We start from the raw sequence: 16,977 nt of genomic DNA on the forward strand, positions 1-16,977 counted from the left end.
TAAAGTATTAACATTTTTGATCTAAAGTCGCAGCAAGCAGCTGATATTTCATCTACAGAAGTCAGATAAAGTGTTTGCAAGAAGGAAAAAAACATCCTTTACTATCCTCCTACTTAGAGATTAGCTATCTGCTTTTTTTAATACCTGAAAATAAGTTATTTCAGATGTTTATTGTATCTTCCAGTTTAGAAAAACTGGAAGCAAAAATTAAGCACTGTAGCAGCGACACCTGGATTAGAGCTGGATTAGATTGCACGTTGCCTCAGCACTGGCAGCAGCCAACCCTCCACTTGCATCACTTGCTTCGGTAGAGCTGAGCTCCTGCAAATAATCTGCAAAGTAGATATTCATCATTTGAGCAAATGATACGACAAGTTGTTATATAAAAAAACTATTTAAAATTGTAATCATACATTCTCCCTATATCAGATTATTCTGTATTTTATGTTGGTCATCCTCTTATAATTGTTTTATTAACAGCTTCATCTGTGTTGGTTGTTTTATTTTCTTTAATCTTGCTTTCATCCTTGTATCGGTTGATGCTTTTTTTTTTTCCTGTAATTTCTTGTAATTTCTTGTAAAACTAAAAAGCTTAAAAGAGTTTTAGAGTGTTTATTGAAATATGGGGAATACCTTAAAAAGGTGAGGAGAGGCTCTAGTCCTAAGAATTCCTCTCCTAAATGATGACAGAGTAAGCACTCTAATGGTAAACCCTGTTTTATTCTTCCTTTACCCATTTCCCTACAAATATGCATACATAAATGAGAAATTTTTTTTAGTAGCTTTCATAGTAGCTTTAAGGCAAGTAAACAATTACACCACTTGATTACAGACACCATAATTGCATCCTTCTTCAAGGTTATATGCTGTGCAACTCTTTTTTTTCTAGTTTCTTAACATTTAGACTCAAGAAATACTTATACTAAGGTGAGTCCTACAATAGTAGTTTTTTCTTTTTCCTTAGAGTAACTTGAAAATATTGATAATGGATAACAAAAAATAAGTCATGGTAGAGGATGGTGTTTAAGAGAGTATTTGACAGGGACACTAATCTCTAGCTTTGAGCAAAGAGGACAGAGTGCAAATACAGCAAAATGTGGACTTTCCAGAGATGATCAGTGTCAGTATAACTTTGCTTCCATTCAGACTAAGAATGTTAACTTCAGAAAGAGGAGAGTCAGGTCAGTGGTGTGTGTATGTGTGTGTGTGTGTGTGTGTGTGTGTGTGTGTGTGTGTGTATGTATATACATGCATATATATATACATATTCAATCCTGCTATTAAAGGATCTAAAATGTCTGCAGGAATACATGTGACTTAAATAGCAGTTAGCATCTGCTTTCAAAAGGAAAGTAAGAACTAGACCTTTATAAATTTTTCTTGGCCTAGTTGATGACTAACTCATCAAAGTGGATATTTATACCTTTGGAGTTACGTAAATGGCCCTAGTTTAATCTCTGCCATTGCCTATGTAGTTAGAGAAGAATACAGTGCTGAATTATTAAATAAAGTTTACATTTCTTTGCTTTTTTTTTTTTCCTTTTGAAATTCAATGTTTGTGTGAACTTAGCAGTAAAAGAGAAAGGCAGCCTTGCTAGGAGAGCAATATGTGGGTCTACAGCACTTGCTATATTCTAGGATTTGCATTCTAGGATTATTAGTGATATAGTATTAAAAGTCACCTGTTAATGAAGACACAAAGATTTGGAATGAAAAAGTATCTCTGATGTTGATATATGGATYATAGAAATACCTGTGTATGATTATCAAATATTAATCTAATATTTCCAGGAATTAGATAATAYGATAGCTCTAAAATAGCATAAAAAGGAGAAAGAGAAGGTAGGAAAGAAGTGAGAGGGATAGAGCTTGTGAAAAATAGAGTAATGACACAGTGGACTAAAACTCAGTCAACTGTATATTGGCTCTCTCTAACCTAATCTGTGACAATCTGAGTTCTACCATGCAAACTTGGTTTGAAGATCAGGGATCAGTTAAACTAAATGCAACTTCCTAGTGCTTTTTAATAAGAATTTAAAAAAAAAACAGTAAGAAACCCAATGTTATATAAAAAATGTCATCTTTTCTCCAATGTCATCTTCAATGTTTTGAATTTCCATGTCTGGAAGCTTACAGTCTTTTCACAAAAATTTYTGGTCTCCAAGAATCACCCAGTTTTTCCATAAGAAATATTTCTTTTCACCAACCAATTTCAGTAAGCAGGGTGCTCAGAGGCCTTGCAGAATCTCTTTCTGTGGAGTTATTCAGGACTTGAGTGGAAAAAGTCCTGAGCAACCTGACTTAAACTRGTCATGTTGAAACAGGGGCTTGGCCCAGATGGCCTCCAGAGATCCCTTCTAGCCTAAGGTTTCCTRTGGTTCTCATCAAGTCTCTTGTCACACTGAGCTTGTGCCGCTCCGCAGCCTAGCAGGAATGGTGTTACTGACCAGAAGAAAATCTGTTTTGCTGTGGATATTCCTCTGCAGGGAATCAATTTGAAATGGCCTCTGTATTTGAACGAGAGTAGCCTGGCAGGAGTATTGTGATAACTCTGTGGCACTGGTGTCCTAGGTGAAATCCAAATACATATTCCATTTTATGTTTGCAAAACATTTGTTTCATTATCTGCTCTTTTGCTTYCTCTGTCATTTTTTTATTTCTTCATCAACTAGACATCACTTTTTAGCAGATTGTTTGGGCCAATAAATTCCATGTTGCATTGATTTTTGTTTGTGTGTTCAAATAATGTGAAATTGACTTTACTTCTACCAAGCTTTTAATGAGCCAAGCCTGAAAAGTCAATTAGAAATGAAGGATGTGTCTCTTCCCAAGGAAACCATTAGAAGCTGAAGGATACTCTTTCTAAATACTCATCTCATGTAATTTAGCCTTTCACTGAATTCCTTCACTGATTCCTTTCATTGAAGAGTTTTTTTATAATCTGGATGTTGCTCTTTGATGGTCAGGTATTTTGTTTAACTTCTTTGTCTGTAGATTAGGAAACGGTGCCATTTCATTCAATTCTTCCCTCATCCATTTCTGTTTTTCTCTTTTCTATCTTGTTTCCTATTGGTAACACTGATAAAATTCCATTAGAAAATCCTGGGAAAACAGCAAGCTGTATCTTAAAACATCTGTTTTTATATTTACTTTAACTATTTGGAATATTTTCTTATTTCTCCAAAGATGTAACATGTAAAAAAGCCAATTTTTCTTTGTGATATACAATATCCGTAAGGCTGCCATTTTTAGTAAGGCCACAATTATCATGTCCTGGAAAGTGCATMCAAGTTTCCTGCTAAGCTTTCATCACTAAATTTAGGGACAATTTCTAGTCAGTTTCCTCCATTATTAAATATTAATGATGTGTCTGGACCATCGGGACCACAGTTTCCTACTATATGTTGAGCTGATTAGGAGCTTTTTGGTGGTGGTTTGTTTTGTTTCGGCAAATCCATGTTATAAAATTCTAAGTCCACTAATTACATAACCTCAACTTTGAGGGAGTAGGTTTTTCGGGAAACCTCTGAGGTCCCTTCCAACCTTAAGCATTCTATGATTCTATGTTTTAGAGCAGCAGAGTTTTACTCTTAATAAAGTCTCGCGACGAAACGGGGAGAGGGAAATTTACAGAATGTACATATAACAAATCGTTAGGTACCTGATGTAGACTCTATAGAGGTCARTGGAAGGATTGCAGCTGAATTGAGTGTCTCTGGTTCATGTCTTCTCARGGGGATTTGTTGCTGTTGTGTTATTTCATAGAGGAATATCTTGCAGGAAAAAGCAGGATTTTTTCTCAAGGTTTTGAWACTGGGAAGTCCCATGTTTAATTATATTATATTCCAAATCCGCTTTTTCCTCCAGCTCAGTAGCAATCTGTGATAGTTTTTGAGGACTCTAATACTCCTTTTGTTCTTTTAGAAAAGGTTATTATCGTTATGACTATTTGCATTGTTCATTTGCTTGTTTACCCTGTGCTAAGGAAAATCACATACATACTGTTGGAGCTTTCACTTCTGTCATACATCACAAAGTAGTAATAAAGCTATTCTAAGCACATGAGTATACAATAGCTGTTTCAGTAATTTCAACATTCATCACAATACAGGAAGAAAGAGCCAAACTGATATCAAAAATGTAAATGTCTATCCATATAGTCACTCTAGCATCCAGGTAAGCCATACCACATTTAAGAACTGTCAGTAAGCTGTACTAAGAATTAAGGCAGGTAGCATTGAGCGTAGTTTCTAAGTTTCTAATAGTTTCTAAAAGACTTCAAAAGCATCCTTAAAGACAACTTAACCCCTTCTTGCCTTTTTTCCCCCAATATTTACATGTCCTTTTTCTCATATCCAGTACCCCTTCACACATTGTGCAGCATTAAAAAGTTCCCTTGAACACAATCTGTATATAGTTGTCCAAGTTAGTGATCAGCATAGTTTTCATGAGCTGTACTGGTTGCAATTTGCTGAGACTTCCAGACTTCCGTCAGAATTTGAGCTATTCACCTTCCAGTATCCATTTGTGATTCCTTCTCCTCAAAAATACAGCTTCTGCTGACCCTGGTGTAGCMTTCTGAGAGATTACTATTTACCTGTCACCAACACAAACAGAGAACATTTTCTCCCCTTCCCCTCTTTACTGTTTTCTGTTCATTGCCAGAGAGCCCCCTATGAGCTGACAGCTGCTCTGATGAAGAGCCTACAAAAAGGTCTCTCTGCCCCACATACCTATCCCTACAGAAGCAGCCTATCATGTTGAGAAATAAGATTGCCTTCCTTCCACAGCCATGACCTCCAGCCTTCATCAGCTGGAGGCAGGAGGACATCATTCATCAGGGCATCATTCATCAAGGCAGCAAATCTGTACAATTACTGCATTGTGGTTGGCATCAGATTTTCTTCCATACCAGACGTGCTTACCAACCTCATTAGCATCCCACACTTGGATAACCCCTAAAGGTGTGAGAGCTCCCTCCATGTTTTCCTTTCCATGTGACAAAAATACATGCATGACCAGAAGAGAGTCACAGCACAACTGTACCTCCCTGAAGGAAAACAAGTTAAAATACAAATAGTGCTATGACTACTCGAGAAAGAAGCAGGAGGTGAGAGGGTGATGCAAGAAAAGTATATATATTGACCTCCTTTGTTATTTTTCACCCATTTTTATTTCAAAAAAAATAAGTCCCAGTGGCTGTTTTGTGTTTTTTTCTATTACAGTCATCACTAATAAACAGCGACATCATCTTTGTGAAGCTGCACGCCCCTTGGGAGGTCCTGGGCAAATACGCAGAACTAATGAATGTAAGAATGCCATTCAGGTAGGTGTAGATGTATTTTGTCTTAACCTCCAAAGTCACATTATACTGTAAAGATAATGCAAAAAGTAAAAAATCACAAGAATGCACACAGAAAGTCTCTTCTTTAATATGCCACACATTTAGAAAATATAAGTGGAATACCATAGATACTGTATTCATTGCTGTTTCTTGTTAATGCCTGTAATTTCAATACAATATTGGTATGAAATTAAGGTGAGCTGTAGCAGTGCAGCTGTTTTCATGGGGTATTCTATTCTTAGGCCCTTTAACCCCTTCACTGCTGGAGCCCCCTGCATACTTGTGCGCTGCTGTTTTTTAAATGGACATTTCATTGAAATCAATGGGAGGTCGAGAAGATCCAGGTACGTAAGGCAGCACAGAAGGTGCATGTCTGGTGGACGTATCTGGTATGTTCAGCACCTGTAAATTATCTGCTTGTATAGTGTATAATTAGGGAAATACAAGTAATAATTAAGTATCCTATCCAACACAAGAACAGAATTCAGACCGTAAATGCTTTTTGATACAGAAATTGTATTAAATACCATTGATGACCAAATAAATTTCACATCATCTTTAAGGATATTTTTATCACTTATTTAATATTAGTTGCATGTTACACTATGATATTTGAATGCAAAATACTAGTCTTACTCTGCTGGTTATCAGAACTGTTAAAATAACAAGACTTCCATTTGAACAGACCAAACCACTGAACTGAGGAATCTTGATTCTTCTTTCAATTAGCAGGGCTTATTGATGAATAACTCCATTGATTTTAATGGAATTACTCCTGAGCGAGGAAAGGATCAGATCCAGAATACGCAACTACTGAGTTGGTGTCCTTTTCTAGGATTTCTGCAGCTCTTTTCTTCTCACTTAAAGATGAAAAATGCGTCTTCTGTGAAACAAGCTGTGGTCTTATAGAACTTGATAGGAAAATTGGATATGAATTAAGGACAAAATTGCAGGCTTGTGCTGTATGTATTTTGTGGGTTTTTTTTTTTTTCTTATTTTTTGCAGCAAAGCTTCAACTGTTCTCTCTTGTGCTTTTAATGCTAAAGAGAAAAATTTTAAAGGTATCACAAGTCATTGAAAGGTATTTATATTCTTTTAAGAAACATACTCTAACATGCACAAATGATTTGCTGGACCCAAAATACACCCCATTTAAYTTCTTGGGCATCTTATGTGATGAATCTGTCCCAGTGGAAGGATAAGGTGTCCTGATTAAAACATGCAGCAAGAGAAATTGAGATTTTAGTCTCTATGAAAAGCTTGTTCTTTCCTCATCTGCTGTCCCCTTTTGATATCCATTTTTCATTAGATAGTAAGGTAGACATCATTCAGATTATATAGAAAGCCTTAAAAATACTAAGGCTTTCCTGATCTGCTTCATGACCAGAGCTTCGTTCTTTTCACATCTGCAGAGAAATGTTATTACTGTGTAGATTAGAGGAAACCATAGCAATTTATGGATGCCTGCTGAGGAGGTTCTTCCTTGAATTTTGCTTTAAGAGTAACAGTATAGCCTACCATTTAAAAATTAAGACTAACCTTTTAAAAAATGTTCGCTGTTTTAAGCTGCCTGTTTTCAAGTGCCTTTGTTTCAAGTGTCCTTGCTTTGAGGGCAGCTGATTGCTTACAACTCTCAATACTTTCAGTTGGAGTTTTCTGGGGTCCAAATAGCGGTGAAAAAAACCATGCTGCTTCAAAGCAGTGTTCCCTAAACAGTGAATACCAGTGAATATTTGAAGCAGGATGAAGAAGAGGGCAGCATCTTCAGAAACACTTAGCTTTGACCCTCCTCTGCTCCTGTTAAATGGAGCGAGGGCAAGAACTATTTTGTGGAGGAGTTTGCCAAAGCAGACTTTGAGTAGAATGGAATTATTTGGAAAATTTTATTTCATCAGCACAATATGGACACCAAGAAATGTCAAAATATATATTATTTAAATATTATGTTAAAAAATAAGTTGAAAATTAACCTAGAAAAGTAACCTGGTGTTTTTTTCTATAGTTTAAAGCATTGTTGCTGTTTTGCTTTAGAAAGTTCTCTATAACGACTGCATCAGATGCAATGACAGCATTCCTGAAGCACATTAAACATTCACAAATATTCAGAAAGAGATCTCTGATGTGAGCCCTTCATTCTGCAGAAGTGGCATAGATCAGTATTCAGAATACACTTTGAGTTAACAACAGCCTGCAGTGGTTGACAYAGTCAGACCATAGAGCGGGGAGCTGTAGTTTTGTCAGGCACTCAGATCTTGCAGTAGAGGCCCAAACCCACACAGAACTGCCTTTAGATTTCCTTAACTCTCTCCACAATCTGATAGGGTGACAGAGCCCTGGCACAGGCTGCCCAGGGAGGCTGTGGAGTCTCCTTCTCTGGAGGTCTTCCAAACCCTCCTGGATGCCGCCCTGTGCCACATGCTCTAGGTGTGCCTGCTTGARCAGKAAGGTTGGACTAGATGATCTCTAGAGGTCCCTTCCAACCTTGAATATTCTGTGATTCTGTGATTCTGTGATCCCCCTGCAGAAGGTGATGGGCTGATGGGCCAGGCTCTGGAAATTGTGGGGGCAGAGGGGACAAGAGGTGGACACCCTGCTCGGCACCTACATGGGATGGCTGGGGGGATGTTCACTCCACCCTGGGTGATGTGGACCCTGTGGGGACCCTTGGGGAGTAGGCAACAGCATGTGGTTGGCATGTCTCTGCTCCCCCACACTTACAGGCTCGCTGGTTCTGCTCGTGCACTCCCTCCCACACAGCTTAGCACACTCATATGGCACCAGGTGCTCAGCACATTCTCATTTGCTTGTACAGTTCATGTTTTCATCAAGGAACATTAACCAAGAGAAAATACGGGTCCCAGGTTGTGTTGTATGTGTCCTGGAACACTGCAGCACCGGCTACCACCTTCCCCGTGTGCTTTATCAAGAGCAGCTTCCATAATTCACTAGTGGATGTGAAATACATAGAGTGCATTTTTTTCTATAACTGCATCTGGTCCTATAAAATTCCTGCAACTGCTTAGGAATTTGAAATAGAAATGTCCCTATCCTCCACATATGCCAAGTAGCAGAAAAAGAGGAAAAGCGGGAAAGCCATGCTGCAATTCAAGCTCCCCCAGAACTTGTGTGGCTTCCTGTGACAGTCTGTTAATCTCTCTTTTAGTCTCTTCCTCCACCTCTTACAGGCTTCTGTCTTCAATCTCCTTTCCTTCCTTGCTAGTTCATACTGTAACTGACGATGGGTTTTCTTCTCGACTGGCTTCATTTTTGCTGTTCTTCCAGGAGAAAAATCTATTACCTGCACCGCCGGTACAAGTTCATGAATAGGTGAGTACAATTCATATTCCGCTGCAGTTTGTAGTGATTTGGACCTGACAGACAAAATATTGGTTCAGCTCAAGCTGGCMAGAAAAGTATTAACACAAATGCTAGTTTATAAGCTGTGTTTGTGGAAGAGGTGGAGAGAGTGATGGCACGCTAGGATGTTTGCAAGTGCAGCAGCTCCATTTTTCAAGGCATCTGCCATGTGAAAGAAGTTTTTTTAAAAAAAAAACAAGAAGAAAGACATTTTTCAAATACCTGAATACCTGGAGCCTTTTAAAGATGAGTAACTGTATTCACTTACTSTCAGTGTAGTGCAAACATTGCACATCTCTCCTTTAATGTAGCTCATTAGGGAGGTATTCAGGGTTAAAGTACCACAGTTAGAGCTTCTTTTCTTCTTCTTTTTTTTTCTTTTTCAGTTCCATGCACATTGCTTACTTGTAGTACTGATGGCATTATTTATTTATGGCTTCCTCTGTGGGGATGCTTAGTACTGTGTTGGTGGAGTTCAAGCAATGAACCAAATTCATTTGTGGTATGATGCCATTTAAATCAACTGGAGAGATGAATATTCTTCAAGAATCTTTGAAGTGCTTTCACTCAATTATTAGATAACTTAAGGCTGTCTTTGATGACAGCTTTTTATGTAACAATGTAAGGAAAAACTTTCAGTGTCCACAGTTGGCTTTTTTTTGGAGAGGGATATTTTGACAATTTAAATGAAAGGTCTCCAAAAACTTTTAAAAATGTACAACCTTGGCAAAGACCAGATCATATATTGGCATGTGTTGTTGATGCAGTTTTCAATAAGTTCTAGCTATGGTTTACTACATTTCTCCTGGATCAAGGGTTAAAGCTCCCATGAGTGCGTGAGAGAAGAATTAATCCTGAGAAAGCTCCACTTTGGATTAAATTATTACAGTGTTATCTGCAGTATTACACTGCAGATAATGTCAACAGTTGGACATCCAAGGAAAAATAAATTATATATTTAACTCTACAGCACTAGGATATTAAAATACATCAGCATACATTATAAGCACACACAGCTCTGAAGTCTGTTACGTTGTCCGCTAAATTTTGTAGCACATGTTAAATTTGGAGATTGTCTTGAATTTAATTAAGGCATAGCTATTTTAACTACAGCTATAGATTAAATGGAAAAAGCAAGAGAAGATTCTAATATTTGTATGTAGTATATAAAACTTGTTTTTATATTATTTTTATAATGAGTCAGGTTGCAATTTGAAGTCAATATGGGAAGAGATACTATTTTCTTGTGGTATTTTGGTTTCTGAGTGATGACAGTATTTGTCTATATCCAATTTTCATATTCACCTCTATAAACAGCTGCTTGAGGCAAAAAAAATAAAGCAAATATGTGTATGCGGGGGAAAACATGTTCAGCTTTGTTTTCATTTATGTAAAAATCAAGTATATAGCATCAGTAAAGGCTCTGCTTCCTCTATTCCTAGTTCAGTGAAGATTTGTAATAACTGCAGTTGGACTGTTTTTAAGATAATCTAAAAAACTATATTGACATTTGGGGAAAAAATCATTTTATAAAAGCCTTTTTACAGGACAGAGACCAGAGCAGGTCATTTGTAATATGTCAGCTTGCCTTGAATTTTACCTCAGAAAAAAAATCCAGTGATTCCAGAAGTAACAAAATCTGACCAAATATATTCTTAAAAAAACAAGGGTGTTAGATACTAACGCAGTACCTACAACTACATTTAAAATGTAGTGAAAATGAAATAAGGACCATATCGAGCCCTACTTATATAAAGCTCTGTATCAGCTTAGCCAGAGGCAAAAATCAGTCGCAATTCAAAGCAAATCCTTTTATTTTCCCAAATCCCTCTTTCAGGAAAATTATTGTACTCCCACCCAACTTTCTACTGAAGAGACTGTTTTTGCTTGGAATGACTTGACAAGCCCTTGAGAAGCCCAAACAAAGCTTGTTTTGGGGAGGAGGATGCTGAGGAAAGACTASACACAGAGACCAGGCCAGGACTGAATCAGAAGGTTCTTTATCTTGGAGGTGTTAAGGGAATTAAGATGCTTTCTTGAGAAATAAGGCTTCAAGTCTTTGCAAAGAAGGGATTTGAGACAGAGATGCTTGTCATTTCTTCCACTCCCTTCTTTCACTGCAGCTATAAGAGACTGCTATGAGAGTCTCACTGTGGAGACTGCGTAGGTCCATGCTTTGTGTGGGTTTTGTACATCTCACTCTGCTTTCCAGGCACTGCTCTCCATGTCGGCTGAGGAAATGAGCATGTGTCAGGGAGCCGCAAGAGCAGATGCTGCTCCATAAGGGAAACCAGGAGCCAGGACCAGGTCCTGCAGGCGCCAAGCAGGGTGAGCAGGGCAGGTGACAAGACTCAACCAAGAGTCCAGGTTGTTCACGTGAACTACAAGTCTGTAGTGAGGAGTAAGGTTGAAGGCCAGTCCTGAAAGTCACAGGATCAGCAAGTCATGGGATCACAGTGGGTCAGAGTTAGGATCAGGATTAGAGTCCGGGAGGCACAACACCATGTAGCAGAGACCCAGGGTGAGAGCCTGAGCTGAAATACAGTTCCTGAGCCCTAACAGCCTGTGCTTAAACTCTGTGCACTTGGCTGGGATTTAAGTCAGGCTGGGATTTGAGCCTGGAGCACATCTGTAGCTAGCATCCTGCTACACCTTCACAGCCCTGGAGCTCAGGCTGTGGCCAACAGTCTGCCCTTTGCTGTGGAGAGCCCCAGCACATAGAGACCAACAAAGCAGTGATGAGATTGCATGTTCTTGTCATCACTACCACATGCCAGTTCTGCACAGTGCAAAGTTGTCTCATCAGCAAACAACCTCTTGAATTGGCTGAAAAAGCTACTTTAATGCAAGGAACTAAGTTCTTCCTGGAGGAAAAATGTTTTTACTGTACAGTTTTTCAGTGCCCATTAATTTTCCATGTGGCGTGTAGTGAGAGAAGCAAGACTTTTATGTGCCCTGCTCATATGGCATTGATTAGCCTTCAGGAAGCAGTAAAACACAGCAGACTTTGAATGCTTTGTGTCTGTATTTGTTAGAATCAACCTTCCAGCTTTTTTTAGAGAAATATGCTCACACAGAGTAAAATTTCTGTAGTGCTCTCTGACAGAAGTTTTGGAGCAGCCTAGAGGCATCTTAAGAGTTTGATCTTTTTCCTTTCACAAGGAAATTATATCCATTATTTCSTAGAGGTGGTTTTACTGTATTGCAGGTTCTAGCCCTTGCAACCTCTGCAGACCTATGTGCCAGCAGGGAAAGGAAAGGCTCACCAAGAGGACCAAGTAATCCGAATCCTGGGAATGATGAGCCAGGCAAATTCTGGATATGCTCCATGTGCAGTCAGCATGAATAAAACATTGTTCTTAAGTGGGGGAAAGCACTCTGCATGCGTGTGTACAYGGTGATAAACCAGCAGCAGAGCTATCTCAGATGTGCACATTGACTTGCCAGATGAATAGGAAAGGGCTGCAAAGCAGCCAATTTTGTTTGTAGATTAGAGAATCCCAGTGATTTTAATCAACAAATGAATTTGGAGCAGGGTACTTAGTAAACACTTCTGCCTGCTCCCTTTTCCCTTGCCCTAACCCAGAGTACTAAGCAGAATAAATACAGCCTGGTGGTCTTTGCAGAGGAAAACTTGGAGGCCAAGAAGAGAGAATCCCTCTGGAGAGAAATGATTTTTTTCCCTACATCAGTTCTATCAGTTCTACCATACAGTCCTGCCCTCGTGTTATTCACAGAAAATAAACACAGAAATGGTACCAAAATGAGTAGGGCTAATTTGGATAAAATTTTGGAATAAATGCCAGTGTTTAACAATTAGCATTAGTTTGCATATCTACTAAAAAAATACCTGAGAGAAGAAGATTGAATACTCTGGGATAATTGTATATGTACTTTAAATAAAATTATGCAATAATTTCATGTCAGATTCCCACTGACTGCTGCTTGAACATGGATATCTCTTCCAAAACGTGATTGTATAGACATTGCAAAATTTACAAGAGTCAGAGTTATTGGGTTGGCTTTTGTTTAAATAAAATAAATAACGATATTCCAAGTCCTTGGACTTTGCTCTGAACTGGACTTAAACTTCAAAGAATATTGGTTCTTGCCTTTTAGCTCCAGCACTAGAAAGTGTCACCCAGGTATTAAGCTGTAATCATTGTCCATAATTTTTAGCCTATGATTTTGCAGGCAGAGGTTAATGAAGAGGACTTGAAGGTGTTAGGTACTTTTGAGAGAGTAAACTCATTGTTTTAAAAAGCTCTAGAAAGCTCATTGTTCTGTTTTCTGTTTTTTCATTAGAGCATTTTAAGTTGGATCTGTTTCAGATTCTGAATTCAGATTCATTTTCAGATGAAAGAGCAATTGAGATTGCTCTTTTAGAAAGCAAAACCTTAGTATGCTTTCACCTTCTAAACATACAAATCAGTGCACCTGTTATCTGTTAAACTATTTACTCAGTATTTGGGTTTTCTGGAGCTATTTCATGAAGTATTGCAAGGCAGTAAAATTGAAAGAAATGAACAAAGTAGCTTAGTTTTATAGCATCAGTTGAGGGGTAAGAATGCATGCGGAGAGCAGTACAGGGACACAGCTTGCTGCAGTTCAGCTGCCAAATCTCTGTGTCATAGTCTGTGCTATTCTAATGTTTATACATCCAAAGGGTAATGAACCCATTAAGGATGAAATTTAAATTACAATAACTGAAAAGCCAGGAAGTTAAAGTTTAGATAGTTGCCAAGAGTTTACTGAGTTTGAGTAAGATTTATAGTATCATGTACCACAAGCATTGCTTTTCTATTAAGATTCTTCTTAATAGAACAAAATTAACAAATAACAAAATAAGATTCTTCTCCATAAAAAGCTGGTTATTAATAATTGTGTTTGGTATATATAATTTGGTCTGACTCAAAAATGGGAAAGGCTTACCTCTTTTTTGTAGCTGCAAACATTAAGTGGCCTAAGTTGCATATGGCTTTTTTTGTAATTGCTCTGTAATGAAATTAAAAGTATAGACATTTTTTATGCTCTTTCTTGACTGATCACTTTTCATGTATTGCAGGATCGAGAAACAAATAAGCAGGTTTCGAGGATGGTTACCTAGAAAGCCAATGAAATTGGACAAGGAGACACTGCCAGACCTGGAGGAGAATGACTGCTACACTGCCCCATTTAGCCAACAAAGGATCCATCAGTGAGTATTTTATTACATCCTAATTCCAAAATGAAAACTTTTCCTACTGGGTTCGCCCTGGAAAAACATCCAATTGTTAATTGAACATTCAGAGATTAGTGCCCTCAAGTTAGTTCTTTGCCACGTAGAGGGAGAGGCAGAAAGTCCTGAGAAAGAAGTCTGTCTACATATTGATGATTTTTTTCCATTCTTAGGTTCTTCCTTTCCATTCACATGGAAAGAGCAGGCAGGGAGAAAGACTAGCTTTCAGAAAACCTGAACATTTATGTAAAGAGACACAGATCCTCTGAGTTCTCCCCAAAACAAGCAAGGAAACTGGAAGAATCACATCTGTAAGATGAGCCTGTATCTTTTGCAGTATGGTTTAAAGTCTTATGCCAAGATATCATAGCATAATATATGGGGTATATGTAGAAGAAGATCAAAATTCTTATTATTTTCCAGTAAGAGAAAATCTCTTTTCAGATGACAGTATCTCTGTCTGGCTGAGACAAGCATTTTTCTAGAATTTTGTGGAATTAAAAATGATAATTTTTCGAAGTAGACCTCTGAGTAATAGTTCTTCTCTGCAGCCACAGCTTGGGAATAAGCTTGGGCTTATTTATGCCAATGTACTTCTTCTGAAATTTATCGTTTACAGGAATGTACAATATATAAGAGATATGACAGTAATTAGTTATTTTTCTACAACTTCTTAGTTATTGTATGTAGTAAGCTGCTAGTCAGCTGGGAATATTAGCAGTAGTAATGATCTGTTATTTCTTAAATAACGGCATACTAGGTAGGAAAATGCTTTTAATTGCTACTTAGAGGTTTAAAGCTTTACATCAGGAGCTATTTCTTCAAGAGTTCAAAAACTCTCTGGTTAAATATTAATCCAAGGTATAACTGAATAATACACTTTAAATATTTATTTCTAACATGAAAATTAAATAAATTTTTTACATGATTAAGAGGAGTAGGACAGTATTGGGATTAATGAAATAAAAATGGCCCTGTACTCCAGCAGACAGCAGAGTTATTTTCATTTATAGTAAGTCCTGGTGCAATAGCTGAGGATGTAGTTCCATATCTTTGTCAGACTTTTGGGATGTTTGTCTCTCAGAGTGGAGTTCCACTTTATATTATCTCTGCTGCTCAGATTGGCCCTAATAAATCCCATCCACCCTGGGATGATCTCTGTCTGCCAGAGCTGCTTAGTCCCTAGATTATGGATGGGACCAAGGAGCAGCTGCTAGTGAGACAAGGTCCTGGGCTTCATGAACACTTAGTTGGAACCAGCATGGCTATTAGAGTGCTGACATATATTCACATGTAATAATTATACATAATTATATATAACTGGGGGTAGAGGGGCACTGAAGGGTGGTTTTAGCATTTTCAAGGCTCTTTCTAGTTTCCTCTTGCAATTTTGAGTCTGTCGTATGTCAGATCTGAGAGAGTTGAAGCCTCAAAGATATTCTCCAAACATATTCTTCCAAAGAGAAAAGTGATCCTGTTTTAGGCATATGATAGGAAAAAAAATCAATAACCATTAAAAAACAGTTTCTTTTAGATAAGCATAGRAGTCAGCTGCTGCCTTAAAAGTCCTGCAAAATGAAAATAAAACAAAATATTATTAATATGCTCATTTTCAAATATAAGCTACAGGGATGTGGGATGATGTTCACCCTTGAATTCTGGAGGTTCGTCTTGTTTCTGCAGCTTCTACAGCTGATGATTACGTGTCCCTAACATTAAATCAGGATGACACTTGCTGTTGCCTCAGCTGATGAGTTAGTGCCAGTGTTTTACCTGGGAGTGCAGGGGATCGGGCCTTTTTCCTGTGCTAAAGGATACATTTCTCTTTTATTAGTTCAGACAACATCTGTGCTTTTGGTCTGTATTGTCTCAACAGTAGGCATTTGCTTGGTACATATTTTTTAGTACTACATGCATCAGATATTGAATGTTTCAGTGAACATTCAGACAGGGAATGTTGCAGTGAACATTCAGACAGTGAATGTTGCAGATMCCGTGGAGCAAAGCTGCACATCAGAAGATACACATGGCCTTGGTATACAGCTTTGCAATCAGATTATGAATGTTCAGCTTTCCGCTTGCATATCGGATCATAAAGCAGAAAACAACCTTTTGTGAATTTCAGTTTTCCAAAATATATTTAAAAGCTCAGTTTCTTCAAATGGATGTTGGACCACAAATTCAAGAGCTAATTTTACCCCTAAAGTGTCTGTGTGAGGTCTGYAATCTGCAAAATTACCAAAGGGAATGGATGAAAAGGAATTTATTGGAAGTTTGTTCTTCACTAAATTCACATTAATTTGAGGGCATTCCTTAGATGATAGTTGGCTTTACTGTCTTTGTTGTACTTTGTTATCCATGACAAGATAGTTTGAGATCTCCAACTCAGAGCATAATTAAGAAAGCTAAATATAATTTCAAAGCAATTAACCTTCACTGGCTCTTCATGTCGCTTACAGCATGAATATAAGACAATATTTCCACATTATGACATTTTTTAAAGGGGCTTTAATTAAGGATCAACTCTGAAACCTTTTCTGACAGAAGTGTTCTCATTATCTTCACTGGGACTTTCTTTTTGAGCAGGGTCAGTTCAGATAAATGTAGGTTATAGGACCAGGCAAATGAGTCTTTCAAGGTACAAATCATTTATATATGCATTMTTTTCACATGTAATAAAATAACAATGTATTAACCCTTGCTTATTTTTCATCTTATGAGCAAAGTGACAAAGAAGTGTTCAAAACCTTCACTTTGAACTATCTCCTAACTAAAGCCTGAATGCCTACGGGTCTCAAAACAAGCTGTAGCCTCCTTATGCACACAAAAGGCCTGGTGTATGCTGAACTTCTAGCAAGGGCAGCAGGAATAGAGCAGCTGAAGAAATMCTCCCATCTGAAAGGGTTAAAAGCCTTCCAGAAAGCCTTGAGCAGGTCGCAGCTCAGTAATCTCTGAAAAATATTTATCTATACCTAGTTTGGAAATGGCTGCAGACAATGAATCAGCCTTGGTGGCTGTTCTCTGAATACGGATTTACCACTGCCATTCAGGAAGGAAC

The 16,977-nt window shown here is 37.9% G+C and overlaps 1 protein-coding gene across 4 annotated transcripts in view; it reads left to right on the plus strand.

Moving 5' to 3' along the window:
• ANO4 (anoctamin 4) overlaps positions 1-16,977 on the plus strand; it is a 160,850-nt gene that overhangs the window by 98,196 nt on the left and 45,677 nt on the right. Inside the window, exons 5-8 of one of the 4 annotated variants that reach the window (XM_026053523.1) lie at positions 5,226-5,326; positions 5,587-5,688; positions 8,627-8,671; positions 13,767-13,898. In XM_026053523.1, coding sequence (XP_025909308.1) covers positions 5,226-5,326; positions 5,587-5,688; positions 8,627-8,671; positions 13,767-13,898 — 380 coding nt within the window. Of the gene's footprint in view, positions 1-5,225; positions 5,327-5,586; positions 5,689-5,946; positions 6,307-6,395; positions 6,426-8,564; positions 8,672-13,766; positions 13,899-16,977 lie in introns of those variants that run through there. The other 3 variants (XM_026053522.1, XM_026053524.1, XM_026053525.1) reach the window with 3 other exon arrangements.

This window comes from Nothoprocta perdicaria, unplaced genomic scaffold, assembly GCF_003342845.1.
Source record: "Nothoprocta perdicaria isolate Ctin4 unplaced genomic scaffold, notPer1 scaffold_116, whole genome shotgun sequence".
In the NCBI taxonomy this organism is placed as follows: Eukaryota; Metazoa; Chordata; class Aves; order Tinamiformes; family Tinamidae; genus Nothoprocta; species Nothoprocta perdicaria.